The sequence below is a fragment of the Temnothorax nylanderi genome, unplaced genomic scaffold, assembly GCF_030848795.1.
Source record: "Temnothorax nylanderi isolate EJ_2023f unplaced genomic scaffold, tnyl_v1.0 TNYL_tig0174_pilon, whole genome shotgun sequence".
Taxonomy (NCBI): Eukaryota; Metazoa; Arthropoda; class Insecta; order Hymenoptera; family Formicidae; genus Temnothorax; species Temnothorax nylanderi.
In genome coordinates this window covers 38,740-55,502 of record NW_027249236.1, presented here as the reverse complement: position 1 = coordinate 55,502, position 16,763 = coordinate 38,740, and the positions used below count along the sequence as shown (strand labels likewise).

Genomic DNA, 16,763 nt, shown 5'->3' with positions numbered 1-16,763 from the left:
TTCCATGAAATTGTTGTCAAAAGTTATTCATTCGTTCGTTATATAATAGCTTTAGGTCTGTTTTTTTCGTGACTGCGTATTATTACGTTTTCTGCTATTGATACATGTATATATAATTAGGCATAGGAGAGAAAAAGAGAGAAGATGAAAACGCTCTAAAGAGAAGAGATCTTTAATAATACGTGCAGCGTACGTGTTTACATCGATGGCCGTTGCGAGATAAGTGTCGAGTGATTAGGTAACGTTATAGAGTGCATTACGTTGATACCATACAGTTTCGTGTAATAAATAAGACTCGGAAACGGTGCAAAGGTATAAAATACTGGAAATTTCGCGCTACGATCTCAGTATAAAGTGCGACTTGCAGCTGGACGTGTAAGATACGTAGACGTAATCAGGAGCCTTTAAACTGTTGGACTGCTGACTACAACAGACTGCAAAGATGCAGATGATGACTATCTTGCCACTGCACGAGCTGTTGCACGTATTGGCCTGGTTGGAGGGCACGTGGGTAACGGATGACGTCGCAGAGGCCTCGTACCCGACCATGCAGCCCTTTCACTACTATGACATGATAAACATTACATCCATCGGTCAGCCGTTGTTCAACTATGTCGCGCAGAGCTGGCATCCGTTAACGGGTATACCGCTGCATCGGGAGACCGGCTTCCTGCAGATCTTACCAGAAACCAAGAAAGTCGCCATTAGTCTGATTGATAACTTAGGAATCTTCACTGTCGAGCAGGGTGATCTGATGAACGACGACAACGGTACCATCGACGTGAGGAGCACCAATGTACTGACGACGGACGCCTTTATGCCGAAGTTTTCTCCTGTAACAGAGGTACGATCGCGTTTCCTCCACAAATCTCGCACATTGATAATTATGTAAGTGTATAATTGCTCATTGACGTCAATTTTTTTCCCCACATAGACACGTCGAGTGTACAAACGCGACGGCGACAACTTGGAGCTCATCTTCTACATGGCGACGTCGAAGACACCCGAGTTGACGGAACATTTGCGTGCGAAGTATAAAAAGGTGGTATAAAGATATATGTGCAATATATCTGCAAAGGATATGTGTGTGTCCATGAGAAGACACGAAAGTAGGGAAGAATCTCTAAATCTATGAATTATCATTTATTTTTGTAATTATTTAAATAGGAAGCAAAAGCGATATTTTCGAGACTTATGAAACTGTACATGTATTCTTCGATGTAGCTAATAAATAGCAACATAGACTTAATTTATTAATGCAGCGCAGTGTATTCGTTCGCACACGTTGTACGCCTTCTCTTATTTCGTTTTTATCAAAGTGAATCAACTAACAGCTAACTGGAAGGTTGGAGGGGTCGGGGAATACGATATCTAGGAGAAAATTTGCGACTGGCACGCGACGTGACCGCATAGAGAATGCATGCGCCAGAGATTGCATCCTTAAGCGTATCCTTTCACGCTCGATCGATGGAATTTAGTTATATTTCGTCGCTAACTACCGCAATGTGACTTTTATTGATTGCGATATACTTCGGCATTGCGATTGACGTCGGAGTTACGTCGGAGTACCAAAAGTTTCAATCACGTTATATATATCTCCGTAAAATAGAATTAATGGTACAAAATCGATAAAATAGAAACTGTTTATATAGGTAGTACTTTTCTACTTTTTATAGTATTTTATAAATAATTTATAATATTTTATGATGCGATAACAATCGATAAATCCATTTTAGTCTAACTCCAGGGACCTTCTTGCGTTAAGGAATAAAACTCTGATTTGTGACAAAAATTTCTGCATTAAAATTTAACGAATTCGCATATTGTGAAGAATTTAACAAAAAAAGCAAGACAGCCTATACGAATGAAAGGGCTGAATGGAAGAAAATTGTTAATAAGATTGCTAAAATTCCCTCATCCTGATGTAATCCAGAGGAAGAAAAATTTAACGAATTAATAACGTTAAAAGCGTTTGTTTTCTGTGTGAAACTAGGGTATTTAACTAACTGTAAAGATCGGTAACTTGATTTTGAAGAAAAAGAAGATCGTAAAGAAGAAATTAATAATTAAACTTCTTATTTTTTCATATGTCGAATTTATTGCTTTAATTATATTGTTGCTACGAGGATTCGAGTTTGACTTTAACAACGCGAAAAATCACGATTGATCGGAAATGATAATCGTGCGGGTAGTGTCCACACACACACGTGGTGGAGAATTGGAGAACGCGGGCCCGTATTTCGTAACATCGTGAAATTCAAGTTAAACGGCCGCTGCTTAGTCGCACGAATTCGCTCGGTATAAAGGGGGTGAAGGGAACGTAACACCTGCGTGTTTATCCGCTGAAACAACCCCGACCTGCCAAGGCGGGCTCGACGATTCGACCGCGACAGTTGCTCGCCGTGTCGGCATGACGAAGGATCGTTTCCTCGCCCTGGAAAAAGCCGGACGTGTCGGACTCAAATACCGAATATTTCGCGCACCTCGAGTGTTCGTTTCGTTATCGTCGGTACCGCCATCGAACGCGAATAATTCAGGGCAATTCGAGGGTCCTCGTGACGCGACATTCGAGTTCTCGCTCTAATAATTTAATCTCCGTTCGACTCAAGCTTATCTCATCATTTTCGAATTCAAAAAAGTATGCGTTGCATTCAAATCATTATCATGTTGAATCTTTAATCTGCTTTCCCTTCTCGATCGCTTATTCTTATCCTTGCTTTTTTTGCTTCAGACATGTCTTCAGTTCTCTTTAAGCAACGTCCATTTTTACGATTCTAATATTCCACGTTCTCCAATGACTCATTCATTTTTAATATTTCTTCACGTAATCTTCCTTTCTAGGATCTTCCACTTTTTCATTTTTGTCAGATCCTTACAGACCTCGTGTTTCTTCCGTCTTTTCTTTTAGTTTACAGAATCTATATATATTTCTTACGGGGAGATTAACGTAATTTGATATTCACGGGGGTTGTTGAAAAATCGAAGAGAGTAAAAACGCATTTCCGCACGCATTATTCATTTATTTCTTCTTTTTAATAAATTCTTCTTTTCAATTAAATAATTCTTCTTATCATTCTTTTCAATGTTCTTTGTTAGAGATGCCTAGAAGTTGCTCGAATCACGATTATCGGCGCCGCAAGACTCTGTCGTTTTTCGAATCCCATCGTACGCGAACCCGAGCCTCTGTCGCGCGAAGCGTTTGAATCGATTGTGCGTCGATCGCCTCGATGTGCACGATCGTCCTTCGACTTCGTGACCTCTGAAACTCTGAATGGCGCGCAGCATGGCACCGCTTTACGACGGCCACGACTATTACAGGAGGATGTTCGAGCTTCAGGAGAAGCTGCGGAAGAGGCAAGTATATAGTCGCTACCATCCTGGAATAGTCACGCGAACGCGCGACTATCGCGGGACCATGATTGTCGATCAAACCATGAACGTCGCGAATTTTCCAGTGAGGAGGAGAGGATACGATTGGAGGAGAGATTCAACGTGCTCGTGCGAGATTCTCGTAACAGGTAAGTGCATCCGCCCGTTCGGGAATCCGAGAACTTGAACTCCCCGATTTTGCCACGTTGGCAGATTTAAATTTGGAGCAGAGAGTCCAGGTCACAATGTGACAGTTGCGACACTATCATGATTGTAGCGAAGTTATTAGTGAACCGTAGTGAAGTTCGCTATGTATTTGAAAAATTAACAAGCAATTGCAAATCTTTTGGTCGAAACATAACTCATTTATGTATACTAATTTATAGCTTAATGGAATCTAATTATTATATATTTATTATTATTAGCGCACTATTCTATTATTAATTAAGGATCAGGAAAAGGCGATGAGAACGAGTAAAAAAACAAAAATAAAAATATTTTCAAATTAATCTTTATTTTCGAAGGATAGCAACATAATTGCTCTTTCAGATGCTTCAGCAATCAAAAGATTTGCAATTGACGCGAACCTACCTTGTCTGGAAGCTATATTTTTTGAAGCCTTATACAAATTTCTCTGCTTGAAAATGTTAAAATGAGTCGTTCTAACGTTTTGCCTAGTGCAGCAACGAATGTTGTAGAGAAATTACCTGAAATACTCGATATCGATCCAATGGCAGTTCGGTTTTACGGAATGTCACGATCAATAAACGCCACGAGCGCAATCTCATTCCCGTCGGACATATCTCCCCGGTCGGGACGACGCGGATTCCGTTCTCTTTCTCATTGTTTACGCGTCCCGATTCGTGTCTGGTCGAGACATCCGAGACATCTGATCGATCGCGAGAACAGGATAAAAATGTTCGCGTATTTTATGTCGCACGACAGTGCACATCTCCGCGGTGCGTTAGTTATATTGTCGCGAAGACTGGCGACTACGCCACCGAGGTCACGAAAGTGGTCTCCTTGATCGTGAGGGAGTCGTATTAACTTCTCAATCGATCGCTCTTTAGGTGTATATATTTTCACGTATTATACATAAGTAATTTTTGAAAGAAGGTAAATGCGTATGAGATTACCCAATGTAACGTGTAATCTTAATTTATTAACTATTCAATTGCAATTGACCAAACTGTATATTTGTAGAACTGACAATCTTATAAATATAGGTGAGAGAGAAATGCAAGAAAGCGTCTTCTTAGCCAGCGTGTTCTTAGAGCTTAAACCTGCCACTCAGCGGTAGCTCGATGATTTTTTTGATTTCAGACACGACGTCTGTATAAATCGGTTGCGTATGAGGTACATACAATATCTGGAGGAGCAGCGCACGAGGGATGAGAGGAATCACAAGCTTCTCGCGGCGTTGGACAGAGTTATGAACAAGCTTGCACTGATAAGCGCGAAAAAAGACAGACTCAATGTTCTCAGAGTGAGTGTTCATTATTTGATCGGAGAATCTTTAATTATATTTTGTAGAGAAATTGCTTTATTGCTATATATATATATATATATATATATATATATATATATATACACACACACACACACACACACACACACATATACACGTACATTATATATTTAAACTTAAAATTGAATCTGACAAACTTTCTATATAATAGTTACTCTAGTGCAATAAAATAAAGCGAAAGAAAAAAACACCAATAATATAAGGCTTCAAAAATTGCATATAAAAGGAAATCCTAAACAATTTTACATTTAAATGTTGTTTACGCCCAGCAGCATTTCGTAGCCAACTTCTGACTGCATTTAAAGCTTCTGATAAATCGCTGTTCGGAAATTTTAGTAGCATCACTCCTAGATTAAAAGTACAATAAAGAGAAATAAATATTCTGCGAATCTCTGAGTTACCTAATATTATATATTGTAATAAATTAAAAACTTTGGGAGACGGAATACTTGAAAGAAGATAGAATACCTTGAAATAATTCCCAAAGTTTCAAAGCATATGTATAATTTTTCATATACATATATACAAGATGGACAAAATATATAGCGTGAGTAAATAACGTTATTTACTCATGCTATATTTTGTCCACCCTGCATGTATGTACATAATTTTCCTAATTTTATACGTGTCGAAAAATATGAATGAGTTTATTTGTAACCAAAAGCAGGTAAAATCCTCATATCCGTTTATTTATGGTAGATAGGAATTAAGACCCGTGTTTAATTTTTTAATATTCCATATTTCAATTTAAACCTATATATAATCGATCGAAGTTGTAAATGCTATCGACGTCTGATCGACGTCGATCTGATTTGCTATTTCGATCTGGGAAAGCTGTAGACACCATCGACGTCTGATCGATGTCGATCCGATTTACCATTTCTCCCTGGCTATATCTATCGACGTAGTTGTAGTGCTTGTCGATATGGTGTCATTAAATGCATAGGACATCTTAGAAAGAATAAGTTCTGTCGGAGAAGTTGCAACATTCGTACAAATGACGCTATCGTTCTACCTACGTCGGTTTGTTCTACTTAACAAGCAAGAATGTTGACTTTTTTTTTCAGAAACAGTACGAAGCTTATCTACTTCGCGCTTACGCCAATCACCGGCCACCCGGTAGCGTCACCGGAGATAGCGGCATCGCTAGCCAGAATGAAGATAAATACCCGAAGAAGACTGTCACGATGGCACATCCTGATTTAACGAGAAGCGTTTCGTCACCGAGAGTGCATCCGGGGGCGCCTGATCCTCAGTCGAGTCAATCAAGGTCTACCTTCGCGTCCAAGTTCTACGATCAGATTACTGTAGACGCCTCGTTAAATAATCCTCCTCCGATCTTGACGGCTACGCCATCAGGTGCAACCCTCGATGTCGATCATCGTCAGACGAGTGCTCTACGCGAACCGCATGTTTATGCTCCCGTGCCGAACGCTCATCAATATCCGCGGATGATGCCATCCAATTACATCGGAGGTGCGCCTCGTAATCTTCAGCATGTCCCGGACATTCGCGTTTCATATGCGGAAGCGCCGGTCTCGTCAATGGCACCTTCAGATAACATGCAGCCCCATACTGTCCCTGCTAACCGATTCTTCAGGGAGCACGTGGAATCAGCACAAGCCGCGTCCGGTCTCTCGGCGACCGCGCGGTCTCCCGCTGGAGATACCGCGCGATATGAAGAGACGTCACGAAACCTGCCTGCTCCACGTCAATTCGACCCCTTAACATTACTTCAGTATCACAACGCCAATGTATTGTTGTCCGATCCGCGATTACAGGGAAGAGAGTACGATCCGTCCGATACCGCGGCCATGGGTCCGACTTTGGTGGCCGGGAATACGTATCGAACGGGATCTGACGTAAATGTCGCTAATCAAGTCGGCCCGTTGCCGGGATACATGGACTACATTCTGGCGAGTTCGCAGAGGTCCGACGACGAGGGATCCATTCGTTCCATCACCAGCGACGACCTGGACGGTCTGATAAGGCGAAATGAACGTTTGCTGTGGGGCAAAGCGGATGTTGCCAAGACACCGCACCGATCGCCGATTTTTTCGGGAGTAGACAGCGCTAATCTAAACGAGAACGACATGACGGCGATAGTGGAGAACGAACTGGATCGATATATCAGTAACATTCGGAAACTCCATCGGGAGCACGGCGTGCAGAGCTTGGACGAGCTGGACCACGAGCAGAACACCAGCGGCGACTTGTTGAACGTCTCCCTGTCGGAGGACGCACTGGAGCTTCCGGCCGAGGACCGGGCGAGGAAGGAGCGGGTGCCCGAGGAAATGGGGAAGATCCTAGCACTAGCAAGCGATCTCGCGTCCAGGACGGCGAATCTGAAGGAAGTTACGCGAGATTCAGCCTGGCAGAACGGCGGCGGTAACTCACCCACGGAAGTCGAGGACGAAATTAGACGTCGCGAGATTGCGAGAGGCGACGCGTCGGAGTTTAAAGGAAAACGCGAGGCTGAAGGACGCGCGGCATTGGCGAGAAACAAAATTAGAGATGACGTTACGACACACTCAGCGAAATTAGAGCAGGAGATTGCGCGCGGAGACGCGGAGATTGCAAAAGAGAGCTGGAATAACGCGGACGAGTCGCGAGAGCGCGATCGAAAAATATCTACTACGAAGGAAAACAAGGCGAACGAGGAAATAGCCACGAGTGACGAATTACGAATCGATGATCCGAGAAATGCGCTGAAGGAAAAAGGATTCGATCTTGTAACTGGTGAAGAGTCGAACATCGAAGGTCTGTTCGATGCCACCGAGGAACTGGCACCGTGGGATCTCGCGAGTGTGCAGAAAAAGGTTCGCGAGTTACGTTTAGACGATTCTGATGGAGACCGAGCGGTGGGAAAAAGTGTCGAAGAGGAGATCGCGAACAACTCGCGTGATTTGCCACGATTCGAGCAAAGCGGCGTGAATGGCGAAGTGGAGAACGCGCGTTCTTCGCAGGATACGCTTCCTCGCTCGGAAGTGGAAAAGAAAGGGTTGGACGCGACCGAGGTGAGCGAGATCGAGGGACAAAACGAAACACATGGACCTATCGAGGACGTTGAAAACGTGCCTTCTACAGTTTCGAGTCAACAGTCAGCCGGTGAAGCTAAGATCGCGTCGCAGCCAGGTGAGGAACCTGGCGAACCAGACGGAAGTGACGGAAGAAAACAGGATAACGTCGAGACGACGGAGCATCGAGTCGACGAGCAATTCGAAGGCGTGGTAAAAGACAGCGACTACAGTGTCGAGCAAGGCTACGTCGAGGATCCGAGCCAAACGCAGCAGTATGAGCAACAAGATCCAAATCAGCAATATTACGACCCAAATATGCAGTACGAGGCTGGTAACGAGGAGTACGAGAGGTATGCTGATCAAGGATACGCTCAAGAAGGCCAGGAATACGTCGAATACGTGGAAGGTCAGTACGAAGGACAGTACCCTGAGAATCTCAACAATCAACAGTACCAACACTACCCTGATGCGCAGTACGAGCAGGATCCGAATCAGGCGTACGATTACGGCTACGACCCCAATCAGGGATACGGGGATCCCAGCCAGCAATATGACCCTAATCAAGAATACGAGAACAATCCTGACAATCAGGCGTACGATTACACCGAGCAACTTCCCTACGATCCCAATCAAACGTATGATAATGCGTACAAACAGGAGTACAAGGAGGAACAGCGCAATCCCGACGGTGATGTTGAGACTCGCGCGGAGAAGTCGGAAGCGGAAGAAGCCTCGCAGAGACAGGCGGATCCGGAGTCGGAACACAAATCGGACGGTGACGCGGATAAATCGCAGCAGGCGGAAGCCGTGAACGAGGCGAATCAGTCGAAGAAGAAGAAGGACGTGATCAAATCCCTGCTGGATTCAGACACGGACACAACGATTGAACGGAATGTTTCGAACACGGAAAGCGATTTTGATTTCAATTAAGATGCGTCTGGAGGACGTTGAATTTGTTGAAGAAAAATTGCGACAATCTGAGATCTCGTTAATGAGATCCTACTTTAACATGACATGAATGTTGGCGATCAAAACAGATGGATATGAACAATGATTCTGATTTTGATTGAAATACGTGCAATGAGAGAAGAAAACACAGAGTTGATTAGATATGAGTGAAGATAAACGTCTGCAGTGAGACAAATGTGATTTGAGGAAGAATGCGATTAAATCTTGAATAAATTTCAAAATCGGATTCATTATAGTTTATTCGCGAGAAATGCCTGGGATATGGACAGTGAATTTAATTCTAATTACAGTTTCAATTAGAGCCCACGAGAGCTGTGTAACAAACGGAGAATAATTATATTTACGTCCGCGTTTCGCTTGCTACCGTAAATATCATATTTACATATGTAGGCGTAGAATAAAATGGTGAAACAAGATGCGAGTGAAAATGTACGTTATTTCGTGCACCTATTTTCGAACAGTTTGCAACTTAATTGGAGTATAATTATACATCCGCAAATGTGCATTTACAGTCACAAAAAGATGAATTTGTTGTTATGATATATAAATATACACTTGATACGTTATAAAAATTGATTATCAAAGTTAATATTAAGAAAAAGTTTGTGCGGACGAGATAAGATCGACTATAAATTTGTTCAAGATTAATTAACTTTTATAAATTTAAAGCAACGATGCCAACTCGAAGACTTCTTTAAAGAATTGCTTGAAAAAAAAATCAGGTTTCTTCCGTTTTCTCATCCAAAATACATGCGCAATACGTGCAAACCAATAAATGAACATGTTCGACGAGTACATTCATATTTAATAATAGTAATCAATCCGCATGTCAATCCGTTAGGCTGTGGCTACACTATGCGCGTTTTCGCGAATCCGATTCGTGCTAAGCACACATGGTATACAAATGCACGATTCGCGAATCCGATTTGCGAAAACGCGCATAGTGTAGCCCCAGCCTTAGACTCGCAGCGCATCAATCACGCGAGTCGGCAGCTAGATTACTTTTTCCACCTAATGATATTTTTTTCATGCAAAATTCCAAGATTCTGGAGTTGACGGTTACGATAAACCGGTCCAAATCGCTCGTCAGCGGCCGCCCCAAGCTTTTTTATAATTTACGCGCTCATTTAAATATTTTATGCAATTTTCCACACGACACGAGACCCTCGGTACCTCGTGTCCCATATAATTAGTGTAGCACGGCGACGCGTGTGGCGGCCAGCATGGATATCGCGCGGTATGGATTTTCACGGGAACGACGGGAACGAGTCTGCGCCAGCCGGAACGTCGCGGTTCGCAGCTGTGTCGCGCCTCCTCGACCAATCACGCTCAGTCCCACGCGCGTCACACCACGGGCGCAGTGCCGTAGAAGCTGCCGACGGACTACGGAGAGATCGTTCGTACGTTTCGCCGCGAGTGCTCCGAGAAAGGTAGGTACCTTTGTGCCTTCACTACGGACTCTCTCTTTCCTCTCTATCTCGTTCTTCCTCCTTCCTTTGGAATTATCGTCGCACAGAGTGCGTATTGTTTCGCGAGACGTGCGACGCGCTGTCAGGTTCCTTCCTACATCGTGGCGTAATCACGGGCGAATTGGGTGAAAGGAACTGAGACAGAGAAACAAAGAATGAGAGAGAGAGAGAGAGAGAGAGAGAGAGAGAGAGAGAGAGAGAGAGAGAGAGAGAGGGAGAGGGAGAAGTGCACATGCAAAAGAAATTTCCATGATAACGTTAATGTTTACGGAATTTTATCGCAAAGCAGGATTATTCGTATTTATAGATTGCGTTAAATTGAATCCTGCATTCGTGGCATTATATGTAAGTAAAGTATTTTTTAGAACATGTCGAAGGATTCGATAAAATCTAAATCTATATAATAATCTTATCAATATATCGGCCAACATGTACAGAAATATTCATCAGACATTATCAGTTTTATTATTATTATTTTTTACAAAAGGGGGTTGCAGTTTATATGCGCGCAAAGTCAATCGTGCCTTGACACGTGAATGTATATGTATAATATGTTGGAGCGTGTATCATGTATCTCCCATATGTTCTCCGATAAGCGTCTAAATGTTGACGCATTAGCGACCCCCATGTGTCACCCCGATACGTCGGCGTCGCGCGTCGTAGGCCGTGACTCGCGCGGCGTGCGTCAGACCCAGACCCCGACGACGCACAAGGCGACAGGCGTGTTTACGCGCGCGGGCCGCGGCGCAGCTGGATCAAAAGCGATCAAGTGGAGCTGGAGGCTGGAGCGTGCGCCGGCGGCTCGCGGTGACGATCGTCAGGTGTTCGAGCGTACTCGAGAGGAATGAAAGAATCTCGCGCGAGTCGCGCGTAGTAAGTGTCGACCGGAGCAGCCGCGTGGAGCCGCGTGGAGCCGCGCGTCCGCTCGAGTCGTCTCGCGTCGCCGAACGTCGCTGAACGTTGCATGCTGAACGTTGTCGTCGTCGTGAAGCGTCGCGTACGACCGCGCCGCCCCTCAACTGCGAACAACTTCACTCTGTCGATCGTGCGGATCGAAGCGGTTCCCAGACGGACGGCGTGCATCCGCGCCGTGATTGGCCGAGCGCGCGTGCCGCGCCGACTCGCGATTCGCTCGCCTTCACGTTGCCGTCCATTGTAGCCGTTCGCCCGGCAGCAGCGGCGATCCATCGCGCGCGCGAGACGTTCCTCCTCGCAGACGCAGGGCCAACGAGACCAGCGTGTGAGAGACGTAAGTGGTTGAAGCAGATGAATTGCGCGCCTTCGTGACACGACACGGAGATGCCCCGGTGATAACGAGTTAATTTTGCATTTGCCGCATGAAAAACTCGCGCGCGGCGGATCATTAGCGTATCAATTGATCGGCTGGCACTACCCACATACATACATGTGCTTCTTCTGTAAAGGTCTCTAATGATCGGAGAGTCTGTGAGCGAGGAAAGAATGGCATGCACGTACATTTATCGATACTGATCTATTTAAGTTTGCACTTCTTAACGCTTAATGCCGGTATATATTTTATAGTATGTATGGAGAGGGAAGCAGTATGTAAATATTTCCTTGCATAATTTTATTTTTTGATATTTTAAAAGGCTCTTCACACAGCAATACTCCAGAATACTGTCAGAGATGTCAATATGTACTAATCTTTTTAATTCAAAATTATTAAATTTTACACATATTGTGTAATAAATTAAAATAATTACAAATTTGGATGTTTAATAATGAAAAAGGTGTATAGATAATTATACAAAAGATGCCGAGCGCACGTTCAAGCCAAGAAATAATTTAATCAGTTAAGCAAAGTTAAGATAATTTATCACATAATGTAAAAATTTATTAATTACAATCACGAGAGTTTGTACTTAAATATATACTTTTTCGGATTATAATTTAATATCTAGAATATTTAACTGACAGGCGTATTATGTAAATTGATCGAAAAATAGCGCATGATACGCATGCAGAGAAAAAAAATACGTTAACTGTCGTCGTTGTATACTAATGAACTAATTGCAACACTCCAACTTCCTACTGGCATTAATAGTTAAACCGTAAAATACGACGAAAGAAATATTGCGCGTCGCTGTTTTCAAAACGATTCCACGCTAATTACATTAAAACGATGCGATTAATCCTTGTTTAAACGAGCGCGACTTTAAGCTCTTAATTGGCAGTTCAGTGAGCCGAACATTTAAACTTGATAGAATAACAAATTTGTTACATCAGAGATGCGCGATAAAGCTAATCGGAGTGCGACATTAATATCAATGTGCAAACTAGTTTGTAATATATCTTGTTAATTTGATAGCTATGCGCATTTAAATCAATCGAGATTTGTCTTTTTCAATAATTTTCTATTACTAAATTACATATTATGATCTGTGCATTCATACATTTTATTAATTGGACAATCAAATGGTAATAATGAAATTTTTTCTCATTCAGAATTGTTGTCAGAATGAAGATTAATATCGCAGGGTAATTTTACTTTCTCACAATTAGCCTTTCTTATCGCAAGATAAGAATTCTTATGCGATAAGAAGAAGCCTTTTGATATGGTTTCCTGATAATTTAAGGAAGGGGGAAAGATTAGAGCAAAAATTACAATTTTTAGTGTAAAACAAGACTAGTGTGTAGTGCTCTTATAGTACCTATAGTGCTCCAATAATCTTCTATTTTATTAATTACATATTATGATCTGTGCATTCGGACATTTTATTAATTGGATAATCAAATAATAATAATAATTAAATTCTTTCTCATTCAGAATCGTTATGAAGATTAGTAACGTAGTCTAATTTTATTTTCTCACAATTAGCCTTTCTTATCGTAAGATAAGAATTCTTATGCGGTAAGAAAAAGTCTTTTGATATGGTTTCCTGATAATTCAAGGAAGGGGGAAAGATTAAAGTACAATACTACAATGTCTATTGTAAAAGAAGACTATAATGGTGCTCTTAATATTTTATTTATCATTATAATTAATGCTTTGTATAGCATCTATTGATTTATAAAATTGGTAACAATCTTGAATATCAGAGAAAAATATAGAAAACAATCTAAAAGAAACATATATTTAGCAAATGGTATTTTTTAGAATCATATTATAGATGCCTATACGTCACACTATACATATATCCTCTTGGAGAGATTGTACCAAGGATTGTACTTTATACATCTTCTTGCACGAAGCGCACGGTTTTGTAAACAGCGCGCTTCGAGAGCTTATCGAGAAATCTCTGATAATGCAGCCACGTCAACGCCGCCGGATAATTAAATAAAGCGAGCACTCAAGGTGACGAACGCATTTGCAGAATTATGGAAGACGTGATGGCCATGAACGGCGTGAAGGAGGTGAACGGTGACGCGGACAGGATCTATTACGAATTGGACGGCGAGGGCGATGCCGATAGCTCGACAACTCCGAGTCACAACGTGGATCATCGCGATCGTGAGTACCGTCGATTTGTCATTTTACGATGTGACTGGTTCTAATCAATTAGCCGTGCAAAGAGCGATTCGTTACAACATGCAATACGGTCATAATTGCGCAAGATAATAAGAACGAAAATCACAAAGTTGTCAAAAAGTTCTTCTTTGACAGACGTTTGTCCGAGTTGAGCCAATGTTATTCTTTAGCTTCTTGAAGTTGAGCTTAATTTAAAAAATACAGTGTTAGTCTTTGATGAGTGTTTATTCGTTGTATCAAAGCTAGGTATTCCTTGATCTCCTCAAATCGTAAAGATTTTGTACGGAATTATTTTTTGAAGACTATTTATTCGTTGAAAATAGACGTTATATTTTTTAACTTCTTGAACGATGACGACGCTAAAATCACAAAAATGTAGTCATTCTCCGATTGTTTTGGAATTGTTTTTCCCTGCGAAGCTTCACTTAGACGCTGCATTTCTTCGTGATTTCCCGCTTGAAATGGCCAATCACCCCGCTTGACTGCAATTACACCGCGAAACGTGCGCGATACGTATCGTGGCACTAGACGGTGCATTATGGCAGTCACGACTCGCATATAGCAACAACCTTTTATTTGGCCGCACGGAAGGCGAAGTTAATTAAAGTTTGCGAGAGGGATGGAGATCGATATGAATTATACGCGGCAGCCGCGAAAGGAAGACGAATGCCTCGGAGATTTTCCGTCGTCACTCGCCGGTTCTCGCGGTGCTATAGTATATATATATGGAAGTGCTAGCCTGAAAAATAATAAATAATCGAAAGAAATCAGGAAAAAATTTCAAATAATCAAAGAAAATTAACGAAAACACGAAATTTTTTATGAATCGATAGAAACGAGATGAATTGAAACTGTTGTCTGTTGCTTCAATATTGTATTCATTATTTATCACAAAATCTGTTATTTATTTATGTATACAAATAGGATTAAGAGAGGTCCCTTTAGTATGGTTATAATTACACATAGTATAATTAATTGATAATTACAACATCAGCAAAAGATGCGGAATAAGGTGCTGAAAAGAAGAATATGAGAATAACAACTTTACAAGTCATAGTAAAGAACAGATAAGATCTAACGAAGACAATAAAATAATGAACGTTTAAAAGAGAACGTTTTTGTAACAACTTCAAGTACGCCTTATACATGATTTACCAAACTGGGATAATTCCAATTACAACGAATTCGAGTGACACAGAGGATTGTTCACGTAGTAAAGCGTTTTATTTTTTTGTCTTAATCGCGCTTTCGTTGATTAACACAAAATCGTGTTAATGGACGCGAGTGAAGATTTCGGAAAAATTGGCAGGCAGCCTAAGACCTTCTCGTCGCATACGGCCGATCGTATTTTGGCCGTCGTCACAATAGTGACCGTCGGTGTTCGTCTCGTCTCGTCTCGTCAGTGCGAGGCGAGACTTTCGGAACGTGAATAGAGGGCAAGTGTTAGCTTCCCAGAAGTAAACCGCGATTCGGCCGTCACGGTAGTTTCGCGGTGCTCCTCCGTTGAGTCGCGTTATGCAGTCGTAAATCCCGAGATAAAGTGGCGTTACGTGAAATTCTGAGAGTTTCTCGGAAAACATATCCCTGCAATAATCGCACGGCCAATTCGGAGGTCGACGTTGATGGTGAATCTTGATAGTGGCATACGTGAAGCTTAAGAGATTTCGCTCCGGAAAATAGCTCCGGCGGCGAATCGAGTTGAATCCTGGCGATAATTGGCCGGCGAAACTCCGCTCGCGAAAATCTTGTACACATTTCTCGATTCCGAACTAAATCGATTTTAATTGGGTGAGTCATAAATAATCTTCGACACAAATAACATCAAGTTCTTTTTTTTTAAGTTTCTCAATTCAAGATAAATGACTTTAATTAATCTTCTAAATGACTCTAAAAATTAGTTATTAGCAAGAATTAGTTATGAAAAGAGGAGAAAAGCCAAGTTACTCATCCAGAAAAAAACGAATTACAACTCAATTCAATGATTTCTCAGTGAATTATCTTAATCATAACAGTATAGCATCAAGATATTTTCCAAATTTTTTATTAAATTAAATTTTTACTATTATATTTCGAAAATCGAAATATAATTTTAGTTAAACTATTTTCTAAACCAATATTTATATCGCTTGCTCGTCGACGTCAAAGGTATAGTAGACTGGATACAAATTGGCAGTCTCGCCGTGTTTTGCAATTGTGGTCGGTTGGATCTTCCGGTTGGGAAGATTACGTCTCGCTTCTGAATTCGCACATTCGAAATTGTTCCGGTGTTCCCCATTGTCATTGTGTGTCTGCCTTTGTGACCTTCGTGCGTTGGCACGTTCGATAAGCACGGTGATTAGCACGTTATTTAGTGCGACGTCTTCACGTAGTACAAGCGCACGACGCGTTATTGAAAGTCGGCGTCGAGCTCGACCCTCATTTCTTGCAAACGATTGTAGTATTTTTTGTAGAGTCACAGAGACACGCGGCATCGCGAAAGACATTTATTCGTGGCATCCCTGAAAACCTCTGAAGAATCTTTTATCGTCAGGAGGGACGAGTTAATAAACTTTCTGTCGAAGTCCGTCGGTAGTGCAATTTACGCTGCATCGAGGATCGCGTGACTCGGGGCGACCTGGGAAAAATGTCGATCAGGGGTGTGACCACTTCGGAGAGCGAAGCGTTCCTTGGTTCCTTGCGCCTGCCGAATTTTCTGATCGATCCGGATGAATTTTTCGAAGGTAAAAACGAGCGCGATGGCTCGTGTTACATGTCGGATTGTGCGATGTTTAACCGTTTGATGGCGGGATCGATGTAATTGACAAAACGCATTCATGTCGGCGTCACTTTACCGTGAAACTGTTCCAGATAACGGCATTTCCGCATCGCGGAAGGATTATTCCGTGTGTGAATAACAATGATAACGAATCTGTGTCCGT

General features: G+C 42.1%; 3 protein-coding genes across 6 annotated transcripts in view; all 3 read left to right on the top strand.

Moving 5' to 3' along the window:
* Nucleotides 1-13: 13 nt before the first annotated feature.
* On the top strand, nt 14-1,249 carry LOC139778147 (peroxynitrite isomerase THAP4-like). The gene is made up of 2 exons (XM_071715985.1): nt 14-844; nt 935-1,249. Exons 1-2 carry the CDS (start codon nt 443-445, stop codon nt 1,049-1,051), a joined length of 519 nt encoding a protein of 172 aa, XP_071572086.1. The 5' UTR covers nt 14-442; the 3' UTR covers nt 1,052-1,249.
* A 132-nt stretch (nt 1,250-1,381) lies between these two features.
* LOC139778140 (uncharacterized) lies at nt 1,382-9,302 on the top strand. The gene is made up of 5 exons (XM_071715959.1): nt 1,382-2,638; nt 3,097-3,354; nt 3,456-3,518; nt 4,693-4,855; nt 5,965-9,302. The coding sequence occupies exons 2-5, from the start codon at nt 3,272-3,274 to the stop codon at nt 8,845-8,847; spliced, it is 3,192 nt and encodes a 1,063-aa protein (XP_071572060.1). The 5' UTR covers nt 1,382-2,638; nt 3,097-3,271; the 3' UTR covers nt 8,848-9,302.
* An 808-nt stretch (nt 9,303-10,110) lies between these two features.
* The window catches only part of Ampdeam (AMP deaminase), a 31,377-nt gene continuing 24,724 nt past the window's right edge, over nt 10,111-16,763 (top strand). For 2 of the 4 annotated variants that reach the window (XM_071715967.1, XM_071715966.1), the window contains exons 1-2: nt 10,111-10,316; nt 13,691-13,827. In XM_071715967.1, the coding sequence (XP_071572068.1) occupies nt 10,126-10,316; nt 13,691-13,827 (328 nt within the window). In that variant the 5' untranslated portion in view covers nt 10,111-10,125. Of the gene's footprint in view, nt 10,317-11,056; nt 11,605-13,690; nt 13,828-16,295; nt 16,566-16,763 lie in introns of those variants that run through there. The other 2 variants (XM_071715968.1, XM_071715970.1) reach the window with 2 other exon arrangements.